The sequence below is a fragment of the Electrophorus electricus genome, chromosome 4, assembly GCF_041902795.1.
Source record: "Electrophorus electricus isolate QZ-2024a chromosome 4, ASM4190279v1, whole genome shotgun sequence".
Taxonomy (NCBI): domain Eukaryota; kingdom Metazoa; phylum Chordata; class Actinopteri; order Gymnotiformes; family Gymnotidae; genus Electrophorus; species Electrophorus electricus.
Window position 1 is genome coordinate 973,791 of NC_137500.1, and position 26,689 is coordinate 1,000,479.

Consider the following 26,689-nt stretch of genomic DNA (forward strand, 5'->3'; position numbering starts at 1 on the left):
TGGAGCGGTTGTGGCAGTATGCAAACTGCATTGGGTCCATGGAGGCTGGCAGTGAAGATGTGATGAAGTCTCTGACTAGCTTTTCAAAGCACTTCATCATGACTGATGTGAGGGCAACAGGGCGATAGTCATTGAGGCTGGAGGGTCAAGGTTTCTTTGGGACGGGGATCGCTTGAAGCTGGATGGGACAGTACCGATATTGAAGATGTTGGTGAATACAGGGGCTAGCTGGTCTGCGCAGGCTTTGAGGACTCTCCTGCAGATACTGTCTGGTCCTGCCGCCTTCCTGGCATTCACTCTTTTAAACACTCTCCTCGCGGACTTGTACTAGTCCATGTTCCCACTGATGATCCCTGCATTGTAGGCAGCAGTGCGAGAGTTCAGAGCCTCGTGGATGGTTTTGTCCACCCGGGGCTTCTGGTTGGGAAACTTTATAATGGTGGCTCTTGGAATCATATCGTCCACCAGTTTCCCAAGAAACCCTACTACTGCCTCCGTAAACTCGCTGACAACATTAGTGCTGTGTCAGAACATGTCCCAGTCTGCATCATCCAGAGCATCCTGCAGAGCGGCCACCGATTGGTATGTCCAGCACGCGACCTCCCTCTGAACTGGAGCTTCCCGTTTCAGCCTTTGTTTATATTTTGGTATGAGGAAGATGGCAGCGTGGTCCGACTTACCAAACAGTGGATGAGTTAGTGCCTCAAAGCTGTCCTTGTATGGGGTGTAGCAGTGGTTGAGTGTCCTATTTCCCCTGGTGGGGAAGGTCATGTGCTGATAAAGGTTGGGCACTGCACGTTTGAAGTTAGTGCTGTTGAAATCCCAAACCACGATAAGTGCAGCATCCCTCTAGGAAAGCTAGTCGGCGTCAGGAACAGGCTGAGGGCTCAGGCACACTGAGCTCCCTTTCCTAGCATCCTGCTAGCCAATGTCCAGTCTCTGGACAACAAGCTTGACGACCTCTGGGCCAGGATAAAGTTCCAGAGGGACATTCGGGACTGCAACCTCCTCTGCTTCTCCGAGTCGTGGCTGAATGTGCTTGACATGGTTGGCCTTTAGGAATGCAGCGAACTCCTGTGCAATGCATTGTGGTCTATTATCACTGACAAGGACCTCAGGTATTCCATCACAGCTGAATAGATTCTTCAGTACTCACATGGTCCTGTCTATGGATGTGGAGTCCATGAGCTCCACTTTAGGCCACTTTGAATGGTTCAAAGGTTCAAAAGGCTTTTATTGTCATTTCAGCTATATAAATGTACACAACAAAAACAAAACAATGTTCCACCTGGACCATGGTGTAACATAAAACAAAACAAGTCTAACAGACAACACTCTACACGAGTGCGAACAATACAATACAGTGCAATAATGTCATACAATAAATAAATACAGGACAGGACCAATACACAAAGAACAGACAGTGCATTAATTTTGACCAGTATGCAGTACTGGGGATATGGAAAGTGGGTTGTGCCTAGGAGTCAGTGACATGCTATACTGAACATAGCAGTCTCCGGTAGCAGCCAGAACAGTTCAGAGTCCAGTGCTTATTTAGTACAGTATTCTAGCAGCAAGTAGGAATAATGTGCAAGACTGCAACAGGAGTGTGTGAAGTTTGACTTCAGCAACTACTCTGATACAAAAACAATGTGTGTGTGTATGGATATGTGTGTATGTATGTATATATGTGTGAGTGTGTGTGTGCGCACATTCATGACAGTGTATAAGCATGTGTGTATGTGTGTGTGTAGTATCCGTTTGCTGGAATTGGAATTGGAATTAGCCAGAGTTCAGGAGTCTAATGGCTTCTGGGAAGAAGCTGTTGCACAGTCTAAAGGTGAGGGACCAGATGCTGTGGTAACTTTTTCCAGATGGTAAAAGGGTGAACAGTTTGTGTGAGGGGTGTGTGGGTTCTCCCACAATGCTGGTGGCTTTACAGAGGCATCGTGTTGTGTAGATGTCCGTGATGGGGGGAAGAAAGACCCCAATGATCTTCTCAGCTGTTCCCACTATTCTCTGAAGGTTCTTGCGGTCAAAGACGGTGCAGTTCTCATACCAGATAGTGATGCAGCTGCTCAGGATGTTCTCTATAGTACCTCTATAGAAGGTAGTGAGGATGGGTGTGGGAGATGGGCTTTTCTCAGCTTCCAAAGGAAGTAAAGATGTTGCTGGGCTCTCTTGGTAATGGAACTGGTGTTCAGGGTCCAGGTGAGGTTATCCGCTAAGTGAACACCAAGGAACTTGGTGTTCTTGATGATTCCCACTGAGAAGCCATTGATGGTAAGCTGGGAGTGATCTCGCCTTGCTCTACTGAAGTCAACAACCATCTCTTTTGTTTTGTCAATATTCAGATATAGGTTGTTGACTTTGCATCAGCTCACCAGTTCTCGCACCTCCTCTCTGTATACTGACTCGTCGTCCTTGTTGTTGAGACCCACTACGGTCGTGTCGTCAGCGAACTTGATGATGTGGTTCGAGCTGTGCATTGCTGCACACTCTTGACTCAGCAGTATGAACAGCAAAGGGCTGAGTATGCTGCCCTGGGGAGCACCAACACTCAGTGTGGTGGTGTTGGAAGTGCTGCACCCGATCTGGACTGACTTAGGTCTACCAGTCAAGAAATCCAGGATCCAGTTGCAAAGGGAGGTGTTCAAGTCCAGTAAACTCAACTTTCCAATCAGATGCTGAGGAACGATGATGTTGAATACTGAACTGAAATCTAAGAACAGCATTGTCACATAGGTGGTTTGTTAGGACATCTGCAAGCTGGTCAGCACATTCTGTGAGCAAACGACCTGGGATGTTGTCTGGTCCAGAAGCTTTCCATGGGTTAACGCCACACAGAGTTCGCCTCACATCAGCCACAGTCAGGCATACCACCTGGTCATTTTGCAGAGGGATAGACTATTCCTCTGCAACATTGTTCTCTGCATCAAATAGTGCATAGAAGTCATTCAGTGCATCTGGGAGGGAGGCATCACCATCACAGGAAGGTGATGTTTTCCTGTAGGTGATGTTTTCCTGAATGCCGTCTCACCAGTGTCTCTGAAGTGTCCATGGATCCTCTGTGTGTGAGCATGCTTTGCTTCCTTGATTGCATGTGACAATTTGACTCTCGCTTTTCTAAGAGCCTCCTTGTCACCTGCTCTGATGGCTGAGTCGCGGGTCCTCAGTAGCATGCGCACCTCAGCAGTCATCCACGGCTCCTGGTGGGGGCGTGTCATGATGGTCTTGGAGACAGTAACATCATCAATGCACTTGCTGATGTAGCCAGTCACTGATGCTGTATATTCCTCCAGGTTAACAGCGTCACTATTAGTAGCAGCCTCCTTGAACGTGATCCATGTCATCTGCTCAAAACAGTCCTGAAGGACAGAGATGGCTCCTGCTGGCCAGATTCTCACCTGCTTTAGAAGTGGTTGTGCATGTCCAGAATGGGCTTCCACAATGACCATGAACGTATGGTCTTCACTTGGGCCTGCAAAGTCTATGTGTGTATGTTGCCATGGATACTGGGCTAAACCCTCGAGTGGAGAGGAGCATGGCACAGCATTTTCTGAATCTGTTGGCAGGACTGACAATTTTTTGCTTGGAGCTCAATGTGAGCATCAGGACCAGGCCACCACACACAGCTACAGGCTTTAGCCTTCATTCTGACCACCCCAGGATGGCCAGTGTGCAACTCTTTAAGGATTCTGGAGCTCAGTTTATGAGGGACAGTGACTCTACTCTCATGGCCCACATTAAGCACCCTTACTGCACAGACAGTTCAGCGTCAGGACTGCTGATAAGGTTTCAGTATGGTACCCTGATAAGGGTCTGCCTGTGTCTCATAACCAATACCACTGGAGCTCACTGGTAGTGATTCCATTTGTCTCAAGTAGACATCACCAGTGTCCACCTTCTCTTTGTCTTCCACTTGTAACAGCAGCTGCACAGAGACCTTCAACGTTTGGGATGATGCTTTCTTGTATTCAGTGGAGTAATTGTGCACTAACAGGAGTAAAGCCCACCTCTGCATGCATGCTGCTGCCATGTGCGTAGTGATATTGGTGGAACTTGTTTACTCCAAATCATTGCCAAGGCCTCACGTTCAGTTTGTGCATTATTCTGTGCTGTCTTGCTGAGTGTCCCTGATGCAAAAACTATTGGCCTCTCTTCACCATTGGGAAGCACACGAGAGATGGCTGCACCAATACTGTAGGGTGATGCATCACATGCTGTTTTGATGCTCATAATGTGTCAGTACATTGTGTGACACAAACTGTTCCTTTACCCTCCTGAACACAGATCCACAATCTGTAGACCGATGCCACTGTGCACCCTTACACAACAGGGCATTCAATGGATTCAAGATGGTATCCAGGTTGTGAATGAATCAGCTATAATTAAACCTAAAAATTATTTTAATTGGGTCAGGTTGGATGGGGTTAGCACCTCAACAATTGCCCAAACTTTCTCCAGAGATTTGTGCAACCCTGCGGCATCAATTATATGTCACAGAATGCTCTCCTTCCCACTGTTCACATGGTACAGCCCACCGCGTTCTGTGGGAGTTCTTCATCTCCTTTGTAACCACGCCCATGTTTGCCCACACCTACACGTGGTTTATCAAGTAATGTCTGTATGTATTTAAACCGCTGTGGGCATGTACATCGTTGTCAGTCTTTTTTTCTGTTTATTTTCACGTTAGTGTTGCAAATTATGTTTGGAACCTGTTGCCTGAGCTCACCTGTTTCATGTGAATGCCAATATGTTAGTTATTCGTGTGTGCTTATGTGACAGTATCAGTCCAACCCACTAGCCTTTCCCTGCCCAGACCTAGATCACCCTCGCATGTGTACTGATAGGTGACACTTGTCTCCTATTTCATGTTCCTTTATAACCTCCCGGTTTCCCTACCCTACTCGTGAAGTACTGTATTATTCTTATGCATACAGAGCATTCCTTGTTCTTGTTGCTTCTCCTGGATATTGACCTCTGCTTCCCCCCTAGATGACACCTCACTCTCAGCCCTTTGGATTACTTCGGATTCTGCCTGCTGGTTTTGACTTTGAACTAGACCCCCCTTTCTCCTCTTCACAATCCCCCTTTCACTCACAACTGCTCTACCAACCCACCTCGTGACTCCTTCCTGCCTGTGTTTCAATAAACTCTTGCATTTGGATCCTCACCTACCTGTGTCTTGACATTTCGTTACATCTTACTTAACATCTGTCTTCATCAGGAGAGCTTGTGTGTGCTACTCCTCGCCTTGCGGCACTCTGGCCGTTACAAAAATATACAAAAATACAGCAAAATATAAAACTACAATTTTTTATGGATGGCAGAATGGTCTTCCACAATTGATTTTTACAATATAATTTACAGGTGACATAAATGGCATGGTGGTGAGTGGTTTGAGATTACAGTGTGAGTTGAGCAGTTGAGAGTAGGTTGCAGTATAAATGAGGTACTCTATAGAACTGTGTTGTTCAGTAGTGATTTAATGCAGTTTGGTTCCTCTCCTCCGCAGAGTGTGTTATTGTGCTGTATCACATCCGCCGCCTCAACACCTGCAGTAGGTCCCAGCTGCAGTAGTGCAGTCTCTGTGCAGTCTGACTGAGGGAGGTTTTTGTACGCCTCTGTAATGCTGTGTGAACAGCCAGTTACCACCAATGCTGTGTAAACTCTGACAGTAATAATCTCCTGCATCTTCAGTCTGGACTCCTCTGATGGTCAGAGTGAAGTCAGATCCAGATCCACTACCACTGAAACGAGCTGGAGTTCCTGATTGTAAGCTAGTAGCCAAGTAGATCAGGAGTTTAGGAGCTTCTCCAGATTTCTGCAGATACCAGTGTAGATAATGTCCGTAGCTGCTGTGATAATACACTGCAGGGTTGGTTCTACAGTTGATGGTGACTGTGTCTCCTGGAAGAGCAGATTTCACTGAATCCTGAGTCACTGTTACCTGACCTCTGGATCCTAAAAAATGAATACAAAACACAAAAAAGTTAACAATTAACTGTACATATGCTATTATATAGTAGTACTAACCCTGTGAATAGTTTTTTAAATAAGAATAGAAGATCTGTGTCACAGTGATAGTTCACCACAGAGGTAAAGCAATGAGTTACCTTGAGTCCAGAGGAGCAGTGTGCAGATGAAGATGGGGATCAAAGTCATGGTTGCTGTGGGTGAAGTTTCTGGGGCAGGCAGCTCTCAGTCATGAAGTGTTAAACTCACAGGACTATAAACACTCCCAGAGCACTGAAGCAGGTGCTGTACATGCAAAGTTTCCTCTCCCCTCCCTCCCAGGATGAACATTACAGCTCTAAGTGCCCCCTCTCACACTGTGGCCCAAGAATGAAACAGTCTGTTTTCCCTTTACTGATGGCCTCGTGAATATTTTAAAGAGCTCTGATTAGCTGTAGTTAGCTACAGAGTTGATATTTTTAACAACCAAATTAGTTATCTTCTGAGTTGTCTTGTTGATGAAATATGAATTAAAATTTACCTGACAGGAATTGACAAGGAATCATCTTCTATTGTGGGTTTAAATGACAGCTTTAAATGGCAGGAAAATAAATTGAACCTCTGTGTAAATAAGATAGATGGACATTACTATTTAACTGCTATTTTTTACTATTTTAACATTACTAATATTAGCTACTCACTTTTGAGCTCGACAACAACATGAAGTAATTAAAGTTGTCAGCTCACTATGAAACTGTCTATTTAAGATGATCTGACTTAAAGCAACAAAATGTGTAAAAGAATCACACAGCAGGGCTGGCTGCTCACAGGTTGTGCTTGAGATCATGATGCCAATAAAACTGGAACTGCCTCTCTCTTCAGTGTCAGACACCGAGTGACGCTGCTGCATTTTGTACTGACACTTTTGTAATTCACTCACACATTTATATTTTTGAATGCCAAAAATGTAAATATAATACATAAATGCTTGGAAAATTCTCTGGAGTAAAATCTGCAGAGTAAACAAACAAATTTGAATTAAAGTTGTATGGAATCCTGTTAAATATGAAAACAACAAAGCCCATTAACAGTGTGGTTCCTTGGGAAGGGTGTGACATCATCTTCACAGCCTGGAGTGGTACATTTCTGTATGTAATCTGCCATTTTCATTGTTGGTCTGTTGTCATTGTTTTGTTCTTCACAACACCTGCAGAACTGCTGAAGCTTTAACTGTGCAGGTCGATGGTAATGTCACCTGGGCTAGAATGCGGGCTGGTGTATGCAAATTTCAGGAGCATAAATATTAATGAGTCAAGACTGTTGTGTAATATTCTAGGATATTGGAACTGGCTCATTTTACCGCCCACATTGGCTTATGTGGGATCTATATTTCAAAGAGGAGTAAACAGTGTTTGAGGTTCACAGTATGTCAGTTCCACGTACCAAACTCTCCTTATTCAACTTTGCCAAGATAAATGACTTTTTCCATTGTATAAGACTGTGCATAGTAGACAGCAAGTCTCTCTACTCTACACAGGCTGCTACTCACCTGCTCTTCCATGGTGAGATCTTCTCTGCCCATAGCAGGTTACATCCCTGTAACAACATTGACCCAGAGTCACTGTGAAGATCCAGCTGCTGTTTATTATAAAACGAGCCCTACATGAATGATTAGGCAAACTGTGCAAGAAGCATGAGGGCTGCATGACACTACCTCCATAATCCAGGCTTATTGAGACCCTCCCAGCTCATTTTGGACATTTTTGGTTCCACAAAAGAAGATGATATTAAGTCCTGCTTAGTTACTCTACCAACTTCAGCTTTGAGACAAAACTGCTCTATGCTAAGATGAAGCTGAGCTTAGCTCAGTTTGATGTGTTCTGTTGGACAGACCCTGTGATGTCATGGGTTTGCCAGCTGGAACAATGATCAAAAACAATGTTCAAGCACAATTGAATAAACTGAAATGAACCTAGCAAATCCCATTTATTATTAAATTATGTCTATTACAGCCTAACAAGCTATGACTTTCAAAATATTAGTAATCTATAAATGTTTGATTCTCCCAATGCACAGACCTCAGATAATAGAGAACACACTTATTTAAAGAAATTATATTCCACTGTCTATCACAGGCTGATCTTCAATGAACAAAATAAATATGTATTTGTCATTGCTAACTTAAAACTAAACACTGAGAAGCTTAGCTCTTTTAATTACATGATCAGTCGGCTTTTCTAATGAGGCATTTATTGTTTCTTCTTATTGATTTCAGTTGTGCAGTGTGACCTTTGCTATTTCCATACAAAACTTTGTAGAATAAATAGTAAACACAGACAAATATATCAGAAAAACTCTTTATTATTGAGCAAGTGTGGGTAAGAGTCTGATGTGTTTTGTAAATCTGCGTCTTCATTCAGTTCTCTGCACATTTGGAGATCACTGGCTGTCTGCCTCTGAGAAGAAAATGAGCAATGTGTGAAACAACTGCAGTTCCTCCCTCAGTACAGCTGGCTCTTCATCTGGCTCTGGGCTGATTGGAGATCAGTGGATTGGGTGATTTCAGGAGTGTCACTCTGATGAGCTTCACCTGGGTCTGATTAGCTCTGTTCTAGGAGCTGTCCAGTGTCCTGAAGCACCTAGAGATCCATGTTGCTGAAACAGATGTTATGACCCAGTTTAGGTAGGGTCAGTGACAGAAATGATTAAATGATGAATTGGGTTTTAAATTGTAACAAACAAACAATAAACAAAAACAGACAGACAAAACAGACCAACCGCATTTATTTTTCATGTGTTTTTATGCATCAAATCTGAACAAGCGGCTATCAAGTGGCCTCTTCTGTGACAGTAAAAACACTCCCGTTTCCCAGGGACTTCACTTTTTCTGTGGGGTAATGGGATGGTCTTGCAAGGATGGGTTTCTCTTTTTGGCACAGGCAGAGAAGCAAAGACTGCAACAACTGTGTTATACTCCTGCCTCTTCATTTGCAGCTCTAACTCACGCAGCCATATCAGTAAGTGAGGGTCTTCCAGTTTGGATGGAGACTCCTCTGATTCTACGCCCAACTCTGACTGTGGTTCATCCCCACCACTAGCCTCTGCTGAAGGTGGAGATGTCACTGGTTGAGCTGGAACCCAGGGACCTCATTTCTTTATGGCAGGATACCCTCCACTACCAAGACTTCCTAAAAAACAGCCTTCACCTCCACCTTGAGGTATCGCCACATCAAAGAAATCCTCTGTAGCGTGAAGACCGTCTTAACAACACCTATCAAACACCTCCAAATTAGTGCAAAGTGAGAAGTCTACTATTGTGAAAGTATCCATCCTAACACAACAGCCAACAATAAACTCACACCCCCCGGACAAAGTGAAAAAATGCCAGACAAAGCACACAAACAAAAAAGGGATGAGCCCTTAATTTATGTTACGACCCAGTCCAGGTAGGGTCTGTGACAGAGATGAGCAAATGATGAGTTGGGCTTAAATGGCAAATGCAACTGAGTGTGAATGATGGATATGTGAGTAAACTAAATGGAGCAAATCAGAGATGAAACAGTGACTGTTGTAGTTTAATACATGATATAATGATTTGTTCCATTTAGTTTACTCGTATTTTGCACTTCTAGGTATCAGCATTGATCCCTGTATTCTACAGTATTCTAGTTCATTGGTATATTGGACTCTAACCTACTGTACTGTACTTGGATATATTCTATGAGTAAATGACAAAGCACTTTTGTAAGTCGCTCTGGATAAGAGCGTCTGCTAAATGCCGTAAATGTAAATGTAAATGTAAATGATATAAGAGTGTAATACAATAGGCACAAATAACACCAGACAGACTTCAGGTGGGTCAACAATGAAAATGGTAAATCAGCAAACAAAAATAAAGAAACTGACTGACCAAAGTGGAACTGCATAACCTAACGAAAACAAGATGAGAAAACCAAAACACATACACACTTTCCTATCTCCCTCACCAGACACAAAACAGAGACAAACCCCAAACTGCAAAACAAACAGCACCCCATCCTACACCTGATGTGAAGTGACATAAGTGAACACAAACTATATGCACGAGAATATAGACACTGTATACACTATATACACTAGATATAAGGGCAACAGAACAAGCAGAAGGCCAAAGCGAATCTCACTGTGGGAGTAGACTAACAGGGTCAGAGCACAGAACACTCAGAACAGCAAAGAACAAACACACAAGTGAAAGCACAAGATTGAGCATGAAACTTCCTAATACAGTCTTCAGGACCCTTTTATACCCGTAGGAAGGGAAGATGTGGCACGTGGGTGTCGTCATCGCCAGGTATGTGGACGTCAGGGTCTTCAGCTGTCTGAGAGGATTGAGGACTCAGTGAGGAACCGGAAGGTCTCAGTGGGGAGGAATCAGATACACTGATCCTGGATCAGATCATGTACATGGATAATCTGTTTAATCCACTGAAGCCTTAGGGCATTGTCTCTGTTTTTGCATATTTTCTTAAATTCAGTTTAAAGGTTCTTAATTATAATTACATTTAGTTATTTCTGAACAAAAATGTAGTCTTTTCAATTTATGATATGCTTACTTATCAAGTTCCTAGTACAATTACTGCAATCTGGACTTTCAGATTATTGTAGTGCTTTCTCAAGAACCAGTGGAGGGCAGCCTCACATTGTTCAATGCATCTTAAATTTTGTTTGTTTACAGTGTCACTCTCTGTGACTGTGGTTTTTGATGATTCTTTGGTTTCATATTTGTTTGTATTGAAGATGCTGCCAAACAAAATCAAGGCAATAAATAAATAAATAATTTATTGGATCATTATTTGGTTATATAGTTGAATTTCACAGTAAAGTTAACAGGGCCCTTCAGATAGAATCTTCACTTATCTCGGCATTGATTATTGGTTTTGTAAAGTTATATTAACACGTCCAGAAATGAACTCTCAAAACGTTATTTTACAATAAAATATTTTTTAATATTTTAGTGAACAGATATTTTGATAATACAAATTAAGACTAATTTTAACATTCGAAAAACGAACCAAAGGAAAAATATATGGGCTGCAAGAAATTCATTTATTTTTAGTCTTTTTAATGCCTAGATATTTCCCTGCATATTTTAACAATTAAAAATTGTAGCAGTTCATTATTGTTTTGTAAAAGGCTTTCTAAAGGTCAGAGTGAGCGGCTTCTTTACAGCAGGAGGTTTTTGTACGACCACTGAGCGAGCTTGTATCACTGTGGAGGACTTTTGGTGGCGGCACAAAGCTCTCAGTTGGACGTAAGTAACTTTCACTGCTTATCCAAAAGTTGGTATTTTCTGAAATTATAACCGATATGTTTGATGTTTGATAATGATGGAGACTTAAAACATGTTGCGGTTGCATTTCTTGTGGTTTACGGTGCAACAGCTATTACGAGGTAATTTATCTAATAATATAATGTATGTTTGTAGTTTGTTTAACTATTTAAAAAATCTGAAAAGCGTTTGGGTAAGTTTATGAGTTTTCTAAAGCATTAATGTCAAAGCTCCATATTAGGCGGTATATAGTGGAGAGAGCGGCGTGTTTAGATCAGGAGGTTTTTGTACGGACAGTAAACGAGATTGTAGCTCTGTGGTGGACTTTCGGTGGCGGAACAAAACTATCAGTTGGACGTAAGTAGACTTTAAGTTTTCTTCACAATTAATCCACGTTGTCTAAGCACGTCAATAAACGTGGTTCTGTAAACCACCCGTAATCTTTTATAGACTAATTGTGACTTTTTTAAGTATCTTCATATATAATAACCGTTGCTATGTCGTTAGCAATATCGACTTTTTAATTTATACCGATGGAAAGTTTCTTAAGTGTCGTTCAGTAGTAAAAACATACATGTTTCAGAACTGTCTCTCAACAAGCCTTCATCTGCATGCTGGGTTCATTTTAAAAGGTAGTAATAACGGTGCATGACTGGATTTTATCGGTGCAGTTCACTTATACCGTAATACTCGCATACTGAAGATCAAAACGTTAGCTGTTACAAATACTCAAGTTCTTATAATATACATCTAGAACACAATAATGTATGTCTTTAGATAAATTATCTTGACCTGGATGTTGCCTTAAACGTTGTTATTAGCGTACAAGAATATGAAAAATATCTCTAAAAACACAATTTTTGTAATCAATTGCTGTGATTCTACAGAGTCTACATATATCTAACGCATGAACAATAACGATATAAGTCTGAAATAGTTTAAAGGGAGCACCGAATTCAGTTTCATACACACAGTTTTAGAGGGACAAAACTCTTGGATTTAAGTTACTTTCACTCCTTACTCAAAATTAATTTAGTTTCTGTCTTTGTTTTTCTATCTTTATTTCTAATTGTATATTGCATGTATGTAGTATCTTTAATAACTTCTTTCATTACAAAAAAGAAAAGAAAAACAAGCGTCTTTGGGGTTGTATCGTTCACTAACTCTGAAGCTAAACTACGCGCTGTAAAGAGAGGAGACGGCAGTGTGTTTAGAGCAGGTTTATGTACGGACCTTAAACGAAGTTAGTATGTAGGACACTGGACGTAAGAAGAACTTCACTTTTTATTCCCAGTAAATCACAGTTTTAAGTAGGTATTGTTTGTAATAAAGGTCTCTTTATTAAAGCGCATTAAAGGTGATTTTATTAGCGCATTTATCCTAACCGTAACAGTGGTGTTGCGAGCTTTTAGTGTAAATCGACCCACATTATTAGCGTTTTTTTAGTAAAAGCATAAATGTTTCAGCAATATCCGCCAGCAATCCTTTATTCTGCCTACTGGGTTAATTTTCATTAGTATAAGTGTTTGTCCCTGACTGGAGGTTGTTGATGCAAAGCACTTTAACCGTCATACTCGCATACTGAACAATCACCGCCTGTTAAATATACTTCCATTTTAATCTATGTATGACTATACATTATATTGATTTAAATGGTTCATAAATTAAATATACTGTCCAGGGTTTTAATGCCCATTGAACATTATATAATATATTTGTGATTTCAGTTCCACAAAAAGAGGAAGTGAAACACAACTGATTTTCCTGCTAACGGTTCCTGCCTGTCTGAGCTGTAGACTGTGTTGTGTCTCCTAGGTGACGCCCCGCCCACCCTCACGGTCCTGCCCCCCTCCAGTGTACAGCTGCAGCAGGAGAAGGTCACACTCGTGTGTCTGGCCAACAAGGGCTTCCCCTCAGACTGGAAGCTGAGCTGGAAGGTGGCTGGTAGCAGCTGGAGCTCGGGGGTGAGCCAGAGCTCCGGGCTTCTGCAGAAGGACGGCCTCTACAGCTGGAGCAGCACCCTGACCCTCCAGAAGGAGGAGTGGCTGAAGAAGACAGTGACCTGTGAGGCCACCAAGGACTCCCAGTCTCCTGTCACACAGACACTGAGTAGAGAGCAGTGTGCTGAGGCGTGAAACTCCCACATGTGTACTGAAGTGTGCTCCTCTCACTCATTAATGTGCTGTGTTTAGTCTGTGTTTATTACTCAAATGTTCCTCTGTTTATTGGTCAAAATGAAATAAAAAAAATTTGAATAAATATTATAGTCTCTTATTTAAAACATTTCTCACAAGATTACTCATAAGAATAAATACCTTTAGTCCTAAATTTCTGTTCTGCAGAAATACTAATGTGTGATGAGGTATAGGATTAAACTTTGATACAGCTGCCATTTCATTAATCACGGTAAAGAATGAAGCAAAAAATAAGACATTTCAACATGTTTCATTCACTAGAAACTGTAACACGAGTAAGTTGGTATATTTTAGGAACATCAGGGGCTGGGGGACAAACCATCTGTAGCCCTATCACTATATCACAATGTATTAAGTGTAATAACAAAGAACTGCTTAATATTTGGTACATGTTTTTTTTTATTAATTGAGTCACACAGTGCTATTATGACACAGCCTGGTTTATCACACAGTGTTACTGAACTAAATGTGTATTGCTCTAAGTTACCCAGTACAGGTTTAACATACATACACCCCACTCACCTGATATCCACCCCGACTCTGTGTGTGTGTGTGCGCGTGTGTGTGTGTTACTGAGCTAAAGGTTTGCTGCTCTAAGACACTGGAAACCTGGACACAGTGCTGCTCAGTTCTGGGTGTCAGAAATCTGCATTGCCTGTACAGGTTTAACATACATACACCCCACTCACCTTATACACAGCCCAACTCAGTGTGTGTGTGTGTGTGTGTGTGTGTGTGTGTGTGTGTGTGTGTGTGTGTGTGTGTGTTGTGGGGGCGGCAGAGGGCGTAGAGCGGGCCATGCGTTTGTGTGTGAGAGAGAATTTTACTGAAAGATTTCAGTCAGTTTTTCAAAAAGTCATTGTTTCAGTTGGTGGCATTAAGTCATCTTGTTGTGTAGTAAGTTTATTTAAGTAAGTGCATTGAGGTTATTTAACTTCACCCCCTAAAGATCTTCACTTTTTACCTTTACTTGTTAATAAAGATTTAGAATGGACATGCAAAGTATGTGTTGGTAGAAATGTTGCACAATGGCTGAGAATAATCAGATGAAGGCACAGACATGGTGATTAGTGCTTTAGTGTGTGCTTACATCACCTCTAAACAGGACAGAATCTCCTGAAGATGAATAAAAGTCCAAAATGTTTTAAATGTTGAAAAACATTACTAGTCAGAAAGAGTAGCCACAGAATGTGGGGGAGAATTTGTTAAGTTTGTTAAGAATTAAAATAAGGCTGGGGGAAAAAAAACAGAGGAAAATTTGTCCTTTTCAAACTATACAATTAAGCAGAAAAGAGTGAGATTCAGCCCCAAAAGTCCAAAGTTACAGCCACTGAACATTTTCTAAATGACTGTCCTTTAAGCTAAATTAGTTGATTACATAAATAAACTTTTTTACTATATAAATAATGCAACTTATTGATTATATATATAAATTATTTTTATAGATTTGGAATATAATATTGTCTTTTCAGTTATTTTCCCCATATGAAGAGATTAGTGATAGTTCATGGAACAACAGGGACATTTTGAAGGCAGAATTTTCATTTTGGGTTAATGATTTTCAGATTGACATGTTTCCATTATTTTTATAATATATCTTTAAAGAATTTATTTAAAAACTAAAAATATAAAAAGCAATAACTGAAATCACTTTTATTTAAGAAACCAAGGACATTCACACTAAATAATAACAGAAATAAACAGATGACAAAGTCATTGGCACACACCCTGAGGATGCTGAACATCTGGACACAGTGCTGCTCTATTCTGGAAGGCCACCCTGCCCATGTAAATCTGACTAACAGTACAGACTGGAGCAGGTGTGCGTGTGTGTGTGTGTGTGTGTGTGTGTGTGCGTGTGTGTGCGTGTGTGTGTGTGTGTGTTATATTGGGCAACTATATTTTCCCTTGATTTGCATTTCAGTAGGTTTTAGCATGACTATGGAGATCTGCATGTTTGCTGAGACATTTCTTACTGCATTATTCTGTTATTTAATTACACAGGAAAAAGTATTATTATTATTATTATTATTATTATTATTATTATTATTATTATTATTATTATTATGCCAAAGAGGTGAGATTCATCGTGGGAAAACTGTGCACCTGCGCAGTTTTCATCTGTTTGTGTTTGTGTTAATAATAGTGACGTTTGCTGCCTAAACCCAAACATCCTACTAATATGATATTTTTCATCTTTTGATGAAATTAAACAAAGGGGATATTAAACAAAAAGAGAAACCTGCCCAGTACTGTAATGGTTTGTAGTTGATGAATTGAGCTGAGTGCAGAATTAGCAGCTATATAGCAGCTATTAACAGCTAATTAGCAGATCAGTTTCTGAGTCTACAGCTGGAGGAGGTTTCTGAGCACAGCTATCACTATCATGCAGATGTTTGGGTACATTATGACACTTGGAAGTCAGTGGGTTACAACACTGACATCAGTACGGGGTGTCTCTAGTGTGGTCCCTTAGGTAAGGTCATTAATGCTACCTGACGACCTCACTAATAATGAGAGAATGAGAGAACGAAACAAGAGAGTCACACCAGCTTGGACGTTGCCCGGGTCAACAAGGTCCGTGTCAGATGTTGGGGGACCAAGACAATCTGGGTACTGGAACAACTACAGGACACTCATGGACAAGAAAGGAGAACAGAGGACTGTTGGAATGCTACTACACAGGCAACCCCAGTGAGAGAGACTCTATGCAAAGGATGTGGGAACTGTGTCCCCTAGTAAGCAGAGCACTACGGGCTGTGACCCCCATACTGGGAGAACGGCTCCAGCAGATCCCAGGAACAACCTCTGAGATCTCCATCCAGAAGATCACAGTCTAATTATTAGTACTGTTGTATGTTTCTATAGGATTCATGACAATAGGTCTTACTAATGTTAGTATAGCAAATTATTGAGTTATAAACTGGTGGTAGGCAGGAATAAACTAGATACAGGGGTAAACTGGAGAGAGACAGGGGTAAACTGGACACAACAGAGGAAACTGGAAGGAGCTCCATCAGCAGATTGATGACTTCTCCAGAGGAATAATAAAAATGGGGTGTCATTTTTTTCAGATGCAGCTGTCTGAAGGGATTAGGGACTCAGTGAAGAGGAACCAGATACACTGATCCTGGATCAGCTCATGGGCATAGATAATATGTTTAACCATCCACATACAGTTTGTACAGTTTTTCAGATGTAATACCAAACACATACAAAATAAAAGTCAATTCTAACATTGTATTGTTGTGAGTCAGTGTGTTGTGGTTCCTAGAAGAATGATTTTCTTTAGATGTGTGTTGTTCAGTAGTGAGTGAGTGTGATGGGGCATCTCTCCTCCTCAGAGTGTGTCATTGTTCTGTATCACATCCTCCCCCTCAACACCTGCAGTAGGACCCAGCTGCAGCAGTGCAGTCTCTGTGCAGTCTGACTGAGGGAGGTTTTTGTACGACTCTCTAACACTGTGTGAACACACCACCACTATGGTAACTCTGACAGTAATAATCTCCTGCATCTTCAGTCTGGACTCCTCTGATGGTCAGAGTAAAGTCAGATCCAGATCCACTACCACTGAAACGAGCTGGAGTTCCTGACTGTAATGTTTTCACATATGTAATCAGGAGTTTAGGAGCTTCTCCAGGTTTCTGCATTGACCAGTGTAGATAATGTCCATTGCTGCTGTGATAATACACTGCAGGGTTTGTTCTACAGCTGATGGTGACTGTGTCTCCTGGAAGAGCAGATTTCACTGCAGGAGTCTGAGTCACAGTAACCTGACCACGGCAGTCTGAAAAAAACAATCACTAATTTAATCAGATAAATATATACCTCATCCACATATACCTGATATGTTGTGTTTTCTGTGGTTGGTTTCTTCTTATCCAGATGCCATGTAAAATATAAAGCTGTGTTACCTTGAGTCCAGAGGACCAGTGTGTAGATGAAGATGGGGATCAAAGTCATGGTTGCTGTGGGTGAAGTTGCTGGGGCAGGCAGCTCTCTGTCATGAAGTGTTAAACTCACAGGACTATAAACACTCCCAGAGCACTGAAGCAGGTGCTGCACATGCAAAGTGTCATGACTCTATCAAGTGCCTCTAGCAAAATTCTCAATTTGATTTTACAATTCAAACCATAAAGATAACTGTCACGATCAGTCCCTCCCAGCTTCCATGTTCTGTTTTCCCTGTCTTTTGTATTTTAGTACCATGCCATAGTTTAGTTTTCTCTGCCCTTCATTTGATTGCTCACACCTGTCCCTCGGTTCTACCTTCTTAAATTCATGTATTTAAACCCTGTCGTGTTCCTTGTGTCTTGGCTGTTTATTGTGTTCGCGTTTAGGTTCATTGTGTTAATCCTAGCCTTCGTGTTTCCTAGCCTCTGTTCTAGCCTGCTTCCCCTGTTTGCCTTTGTGTGTGTTTGTTTTGTCATGTATTCTCATGCTCTCCGTGTTGACTCTATGACCCTGGACTACTACAACGACTCTGATTTTAGGTTTGCCCTTAATAAATCTCGCTCTTCCCCGCACTGGTGTCCGCTTCACTACCGCTCAGCATTACAATAACAGTAAACTAATTTTTATTTGTGGGTTTGGTATTTTTGAAATTCTCAGAGGGATTGTTTTATTATTGTTACGTTGCATACAAATCAGAAGCACCCACTGTCATACTGAGAAAAGATCAGACACGGGTACTCTATATCTGACCATCAGACGTGCAGAACAAACTTACTAATTTTAATGCAGTTAGAATTGTGAGCCTGTGTGTTATGTACAATTACTGTAGCATGACAGAGGTTTATGTGCAGTGACTTTATTGGAATCGCTGTAGAGGACTTTTAATATTAAACATTGTCAAATAATTATTCTGAAATTCAATGCATTAATTACATTATTCTCATAGATAGATAGATAGATAGATAGATAGATAGATAGATAGATAGACATTTATTGTCATTGTACACAGTAAACGTAATAATTGTTCTAGCACATAGTTTATTGCACTTAATGTTAATAATCAGTATAGTACTTGTGCTCATCCTGTAACTCTCTCAAGGTTTCAGCATTGACTGTATCTAGCGATATCTTAGTTTATGGTACCTTTGACTATAACCTACTGTACTGGTTAGGTTGCACTTTCTGAATAGATGAAAAAATACTTTTGTAAGTCGCTCTGGATAAGAGCAGAAATGTAATTACAGTACAATGAAATGCAGTTTGGAATTTACCAGAAAGTGCATGACATTTAAATGCACCTTAATGAATTTGAATCTAACATATAGTGAATGTGCACATTTTTAAAGTTTTTATCCCTGACCCAGACACTTGACACACTGACCAGATAGTGAAAATCCGAGTGATGTTTTAAGTAAATGCAATTTACCTAAATGTAAATGTAATTCTGGTAAAGTAACTAAAGTATTTCTTTTATAGTGCTGTTTACCTGTATTGGTAAAATGTATCATAGATTTTAATGTGAAACATGATTTTTATGTTGTTTTATCAATGGGAAATCATACATATTTAGAGTCTATGGCTACAGTACCATTATTCTGTAGTTGACTGCAGCAGTTGCATTGACACTTATTCTGTTAAACTGTGCAGTACATATTCTAGATAAGAATAAGCCATCAAAGCGCTTTGAGGCTCCTATCAGTGTAGAAGAAGACAAGACCTGCTATGATGGTCACAGCAGCACCCTCGCCCTTAGCAAAGAATCCTGAGAAGAAGTGGAGGAGGAGTGGAGCTGTACGATCTCAAAATCAGTTGGTGGCTTTAAGTGAAAAAACTGTATGAATAACGTAAGTAGATCATTTGAATAAATGTCCTGTTTGTCTGCCATGCGCTATCATAGCTGCAAGAGTTTTGGTGGCTGGACCAATCAGCATGCAGGAGTCTGCCTGTGTCCAGATATAGCACGTATCTGTAAGACTTGACTGGGGGTTCTCACATGTTCTCTCTCAAGGTTGTTACATAAATTAAGTCAACAGTCTATATGGAGTTTTCATCGTCATTTTGTTACAATGACTTTACAATGTATAAATTCATTACACCTCTTATAAGGAAACACTGATCTGCAGTTTGTTGTGCTTGAGTGAGTTTGGCTAATAAAAGCTGAACATCTGGTAAAGTTTTGTTTTATTTTAGGAAGGAACTAACTACTCAAGCCTGTTAATGCAAATCTGCTTCACCCCACTGCTCTCTCTCTCTCTCTCTCTCTCTCTCACAGACACACACACACACACACACACACACACACACACACACACACACACCTGTGCTTCCTGTAGTTGTGAGAGTGAAGCTGCTGCATCAGTAATGTCCTTTTAGCAAATCTCCAGCTGGTTAACTGTTACCTGCTCCTGTTATCAGGAGTTTAACCAGGAGACTGAGAGACACTGGCAGGACCAGAGACACTGTTGCTGTGGTTCTGTGTGTCTCCATGAATCCTGATATGTGCATCATTCTTAGAGGTGATATCAACATAAAATATGTCATGAAAAGGTTTTGTGAAAAGATGGTAAATACTTTTGGGTTCTACAATAGAGAATATTTACCCATAATATGTTTAACAGACTGCACCAGTCTCCAGTTCAGCAAATGTGCCGCTAACACATGGGCAGTAGCACAGCGGTGAGATTCAGCGCCATGTAATTAGTCTTCGCATAACACTGGGTACATTCTATCTTCATTTGTCAGTTTGTGTGTTTAGTTGAAAGTGTGTTGTGGTTCCTCTCCTCCATAGAGTGTGTCATTGTGCTGTATCACATCCTTCCCCTCAACACCTGCAGCAGTGCAGTCTCTGTGCAGTCTGACTGAGGGAGGTTTTTGTATGACTCTCTAACACTGTGTGAGCAGATCTGTACTACTGATCTCATGGTAACTCTGACAGTAATAATCTCCTGCATCTTCAGTCTGGACTCCTCTGATGGTCAGAGTGAAGTCAGATCCATATCCACTACCACTGAAACGAGCTGGAGTTCCTGATTCTACCTGATCTGCAAGGTAGATCAGGAGTTTAGGAGCTTCTCCAGGTTTCTGCAGGTACCAGGCTAGACAGGCATCACCATACACTGCAGGGTTTGTTCTACAGCTGATGGTGACTGTGTCTCCTGGAAGAGCAGATTTCACTGCAGGAGTCTGAGTCACAGTCACCTGACACATGGATTCTGTAAAAAAAACAATGAATATGAAGTCATTATGAATCATGACAGAACATGAGAGAATTACAATGACCTGACATTTGGATTCAGGATGAAAGAAAATGCAGGAATAAGAAAGGGAATATGTCCATCTACGATTAAAATATTTAATCATTCACTGACTTTAAGTGATTTTATCTGATTTAATTCGTTCAACTTATTTAAATCCTACCTTGAGTCCAGAGGACCAGCGTGCAGATGAAGATGGGGATCAAAGTCATGGTTGCTGTGGGTGAAGTTGCTGGGGCAGGCAGCTCTCAGTCATGAAGTGTTAAACTCACAGGACTATAAACACTCCCAGAGCACTGCAGGTTCTGTACATGCAAAGTTACCTCCCTGTATTAATACACATCTACCAAATACTCTCTGTGGCCTCTCTGTATTATTACACGTCTACCAAATACTCTCTGTGGCGTCTCTGTATTAATACACGTCTACCAAATACTCTCTGTGGTCTCTCTGTATTATTACACATCTACCAAATACTCTCTGTGGCGTCTCTGTATTAGTTTTTTATGTTTCATTACACACTATGATTAAAAATAACTTACAGTTAGTGAAACCTGACACTCAGAAAGCAAAGCAGAACTATAAGCAAACGTCTCAGCCTCAGACTTTAATCAAACCACTACACACACACAAACCACTTCTACTAAACACACTTCTCTACATTAGACACAGAAATCTAACATGATGTCACTTCTACTAGTTTATCTGTCTTTAAGTAAAAGACCTGCAGTATAAATATATGGAAGTATGTAATGTATTCATGTGATGTGTTCACCTCAGTATTGTTTGCTGCACACAACCTTTTTACAAGTACGTTTCTATCAGGTCAACACAATGTTGTCTGGACTTAACCTGACAAACGTAAGGAGAGTGAAAAACATCACTGGCCACAGAGCTATTTTGAATGTCCAGGGCCAGCGTGGTGGTAACATCACAATGTGGCTACAATCACACAGAATGGAGTCCATTGCCATGGCAACCTGGGTCCTTACAGCAACACAGTCTAGACACTCACTTTAGACAGACTACACACCATGATCACAGTCTCCACACTCACATTTGACAGACTACACACCATCATCACAGTCCACACACTCACGTTAAACAGATTACACAACATCATCAAATTGTCATGTTATTGTATAAATTATTTTGCAAATGAACTGAGGTGTTCTGCTACGTTTATGTTGCTATGTGAAATGTGTGTAGTGATCTGACAAAATGAGCCCTGTTTTCAAAATGAAGCTTAAGCAACTGTATAAAAAATTATACCAAATTCCTCCTCTCTTAGCTGTCATGGCAATACAAACTAAACTAGATTATTAATATTCATTAAATATTAGGACAGTGTCATGGGGTGTGTGTTATATTATGTATGGTAGCTCAGTGGTTAAGGTACTTGTCTACTCATCAAAAGGTCACCAGTTCAAGTCCCCACTGTTGGGCAACTGAGCAAGACCCTTAACCCTCAAATTGTGTTCACTCATAACTGTAAGTTGCTTTGAATAAAAGTGTCAACTAAATGCCATAAAATGTAAATAGTTTGGGTAAAGATGGGAAAAGTAATTAAATATTTAAAAATGATCCATTTCTGAAATATGAAGCTTAGGGTTGTGTATCTAGTTGCTATAAAGTCAAAGAGGTTTTTGAATGACAGCTTCATTAGAATGTATCACTATGGATGAGGCACTAAACTCAGTGAGTGGTAAGCTGGACTGTGGATGTCTCAGAGGTGAAGGAGGGAGTTCTGACCAGTGTAGGAGAGCAGAATGCAGCAGCTCTGTCTGTATTCTGTTCTGTGTCCTGGCATTTCTGTTACTTCCACTGAAATAAAGCTTCATTTTGGACATTGTCTGCTCTTTTATAAGAAATTAAGATCTTTATTAATGTTACCAGGCAGTTTCTTGTGCCTGAGCTTATCTGAAGAGATCGAACATCTGGTGAAAGTGTGGCTCTATTCTGGGAGAAAGAGAATCACCCAGCCATGGTAATGCAAATCTGAGTGACACCCCAGTGCTCTCTCTCTCTCTCTCTCTCTCTCTCTCTCTCTCTCTCTCTCTAGGCCTGCTGAGGTGGATTATGTCGCCCCCTGCTGTCCAGGTTGGTGGCTCACTCTCCCTGCAGCTACACCAACACCACCTAACATTCATTCCTCTTGTGGTGGTGAGTGTATCATTAGCCTGATTAAATGAACTAAATAAGAAAAACCTTATTCTTAGTAAAGAGAACATGTTTAACAACACCCTCCATATTCCTACACTCACCTCACTGTTTACACTTCTTGTTCACACATCATTTTTGCACTTTCCATGTCTGCTGTATACATATGAAGCCCTGCAAATGTTTATTTTTAAATTGCCATTCTATTTCTATTACATTTTTTTATTATTTTTAATGATGCTGTGAGCTACCTGTTTTGTTGTACAAGTACAATGATAATAAAGTCTTTTCTGATCTTATCATATCATAGACCAGTACCCTCCATACAGAACACGTTTCTTTATTAGTTATTGATTCCCCCTCTTGTCACGGTAGGCTGGTCATCCAGCAGGAGGGACACACCTACTCCTGCCCAGGACCGCACTACACTACACAACACCACACTACACACTACTACAGTACACTACACCACACTACACTACACTACACTACACTACACACTACACTAGACTACACTACACTACAATACACTACACTACAATACACTACACTACACTACAGTATACTACACACCACACTACAACCTACACTACACTACACACTACACTACACACTACACTACACCACACTACACTACACTACACACCACATTACACTACACTATACTACACACCACACTACACTACACTATACTACACACCACACTACACTACACCACACCACACTACACACTACACTACACTACACACTACACACTACACTACACTACACACTACACACTACACACTACACTACACTACACTACACTACACTCTACTACACTACACTCTACACACTACACTACATTACACTACACACTACACTACACTACACTACACTACACACTACACTACACTACACTACATTACACTACACACTACACTACACTACACTACACACTACACTACACTACATTACACTACACACTACACTACACTACACACTACACTGCACTACACTACACTACACACTACACTACACTACACTACACACTACACACCTCTCATCCCATCAGTTGAGGACTACCCTGGTTACACACTCACCACCCCCTCATTTCCTTGCAGAGCAACAACATTCTTGAATGTTCACCCCATTGCCACATCACTGCCTCACCTCAGTGGTCCTGCCATCCCAGTTCACCTCCATCAAGAGTCCAGCGCTGAGTCTGACATCTCCATCCCAGCTCTCTATCAAGACCTCACTGAGGTATTCAGCCCAGTAAAGGCCACACAGCTTCCCCCACACAGAAAAACCGACTGCTCCGTCAAACTACTGGATAACACCTGCCCTCCTCAGTGTAAGGTTTACCCTTTATCTCAGTAGGAAAACCGAGTGATGGAGCAGTATATTCAGCAGGACTTAGAGCAGGAGTACATTTACCCCTCCACCTCCACCTCAGTGTCTTCTACGTATAGAAGGACAGCAGGCTGAAGCCTTGCTGGGACCACAGAGTTCCTAATGCCCTCCTGGTGAAATATCCTCATTGCTGCTTTTGTGCATAATTCGTGAAATTGATTTGTAATACAATAGTCATGACTTTTGTTTAAGAAAACTGACCATCAAATAGCAAAAGTTTACTTTGTAGAAGTTTTAGTGTAAAAGGTAGTTTAGTATATGGATGGACTGACATGTTTTGTCTATGCTGAATACTGTTCTGTGCAGATGAGACTTTTCTGTTTTTTGGCATATTTTGGTTATAGTTATATTGCTCATTTTTCATTTGTACACATGAAGGTTTATATTTTGATATTCTGCAAGGCTTAATATCTAATTTAAAGTCATTGTTCAGTCATATTTTATGTCAGTCCTGCTATGATTTGGTGAAAGTAATGTGACAGACCACACTTTTAATCCATAAATGATTGTACAATTTTCATTTTAAACATTTATTACATTTATTACATATTTCTATACTACTTTATTTCACTACATTTGTGACCCAAACAGTTTGGTAAACTTATTTCAAACAGTTGATATTTCTTTATGCAGTACTCTAGGTCAAATGGTACCTCATTAGGAATAGAGCTGAGATTTGTCTAAACATTTTCATGTAAAACATATGGGTATCATACTATAAGAACCTTTAAAGTGAATTTAAGAAAGTATGCAAAAACAGAGAAAATGCCCTGAGACTTCAGAAGATTAATTAGATCTGGGTATATCCATCGTTGTTTACCTTGACAAAATACTGGTATATTCCTTTTCCCTAGACCAAGATGTTGAAGGAGGTACAGATAGATGGTGTTTTTGATGTAGGTAGGGGTAGATGGTGGGGTGGTGGTAGCTTACTGGTTATGCTACTTGATTTGTGTTCAGAAGCTTGTGGGTTCAAGGCCTGTCACTGTTAGGCCCTTGAGTAAAGCTCTTAACACTCAAGTTGTAATCAGTCATAGTTGTAAGTTACCTTAGAACAACGCATCAGCTAAGTAATGTAAGTTTAATGTGTCTTTGTTGGAGGTACAAGTAGGTAGTGTTTTTGATGGAAGTACGGGTAGGTGGTGTTTTTGATGGAAGTACGGGTAGGTGGTGTTTTTGATGGAGGTACAGGTAGATGGTGTTTAATGGAGGTACAGGTAAATGTTTTTTTAATGGAGGTACAGGTACATGGTGTTTTTGATGGATATTGTGATGGAAAATATTATTCGATCATGTATTATCGTGTGATTCGTATGTAATGATTCATATATAATCATGTTAATCCTTTCATCATATAATCCTATATGAATAGTTCAGTCTGCACACTCTGTCTCTGTATATTGTGTGAACAAAACGACTGTGGCAATGTTGCCTTATGACCTGCATGTGTCGTGACCTCGCATGTGTCGTAAAAGAGGAATTAGGCTTAGGCTTATCTTGCAAACTGTGTCTGTCCTGGTGAGTGCTCTGGTACTGCAGGAATGTTCATCGCCATAAGGAGCAGGGAATGGGTAAACAGATTACAGAGCACCCCTCTCTGGGGGTGAAGTCTAGGTATAAGGAGCAGGGAATGGGTAAACAGGATTACAGAGCACCCCTCTCTGGGGGTGAAGTCTAGGCATAAGGAGCAGGGAATGGGTAAACAGGATTACAGAGCACCCCTCTCTGGGGGTGAAGTTTAGGTATAAGGAGCAGGGAATGGGTAAACAGGATTACAGAGCACCCCTCTCTGGGGGTGAAGTTTAGGTATAAGGAGCAGGGAATGGGTAAACAGATTACAGAGCACCCCTCTCTGGGGGTGAAGTCTAGGTATAAGGAGCAGGGAATGGGTAAACAGGGATACAGAGCATCCCTCTCTGGGGGTGAAGTTTAGGTATAAGGAGCAGAGCCAGTCTACCCCTTTAGAGCTTTTGCTTCAGAGCATTAGTTCTCACACAGCTGTGTTCTGTATGTCCTATTTTCCTTATTAAATTACTCTTTTAATCACGTCTGACTTTTTGTATATCCAAAATTCCACCACAATGTATAGATAGATGATGTTTTTGATGGAGGTATGCATAGATGCTGTTTTTAATGGAGTTACAGGTAGATGGTGTTTAGTCAACTGGTTAGTCAATTTCACCCTCATTCCTTTTGGTGTTTGCAGCTTTTGGGTGGAGTGTCCCATACATTGTTTCCTAGTCTCGATGTTGGCAGCTTGCAGTTCTTCTCTTTGCCAACTTATCATGCCTGCTGGATAGCTGATCACTGGCATGGCATACGTGTTATGCTCATGATCTTATTGTTCCCAGTCAACTGAGTCTTGAGGACTTGCCTTACCCTACAGAGGTACTTGAATTTTGCCATCCATCTCATTGCTGCCTAATGATTCCCGTGTGATAGGGATTCTTCAAGGTATTAGTAGG

General features: G+C 40.9%; 1 long non-coding RNA gene, 1 pseudogene and 2 gene segments (V, D, J or C); 2 read left to right on the forward strand and 2 right to left on the reverse strand.

Moving 5' to 3' along the window:
- The first annotated feature begins 10,701 nt into the window (after positions 1 to 10,701).
- LOC118240970 (uncharacterized) lies at positions 10,702 to 16,702 on the forward strand. The gene is made up of 2 exons (XR_004775736.2): positions 10,702 to 11,248; positions 16,536 to 16,702. It is a non-coding gene; the product is annotated as an uncharacterized LOC118240970 (long non-coding RNA).
- LOC118240961 (immunoglobulin kappa constant-like) lies at positions 11,257 to 13,525 on the forward strand. The segment is given in 2 exon segments: positions 11,257 to 11,388; positions 13,082 to 13,525. Coding segments are annotated over 2 exon segments (369 nt in total).
- Positions 16,703 to 16,895: 193 nt separating the features above from the next.
- LOC145657383 (immunoglobulin kappa variable 1-27-like) lies at positions 16,896 to 17,606 on the reverse strand. The segment is given in 2 exon segments: positions 16,896 to 17,248; positions 17,376 to 17,606. Coding segments are annotated over 2 exon segments (381 nt in total).
- A 2,187-nt stretch (positions 17,607 to 19,793) lies between these two features.
- On the reverse strand, positions 19,794 to 20,925 carry LOC118240966 (immunoglobulin kappa variable 1-8-like; annotated as a pseudogene). The gene is made up of 2 exons (XR_014123494.1): positions 20,833 to 20,925; positions 19,794 to 20,627 (listed from the first exon to the last, which is right to left on the reverse strand). The product of XR_014123494.1 is annotated as an immunoglobulin kappa variable 1-8-like (transcript).
- Positions 20,926 to 26,689: the final 5,764 nt, after the last annotated feature.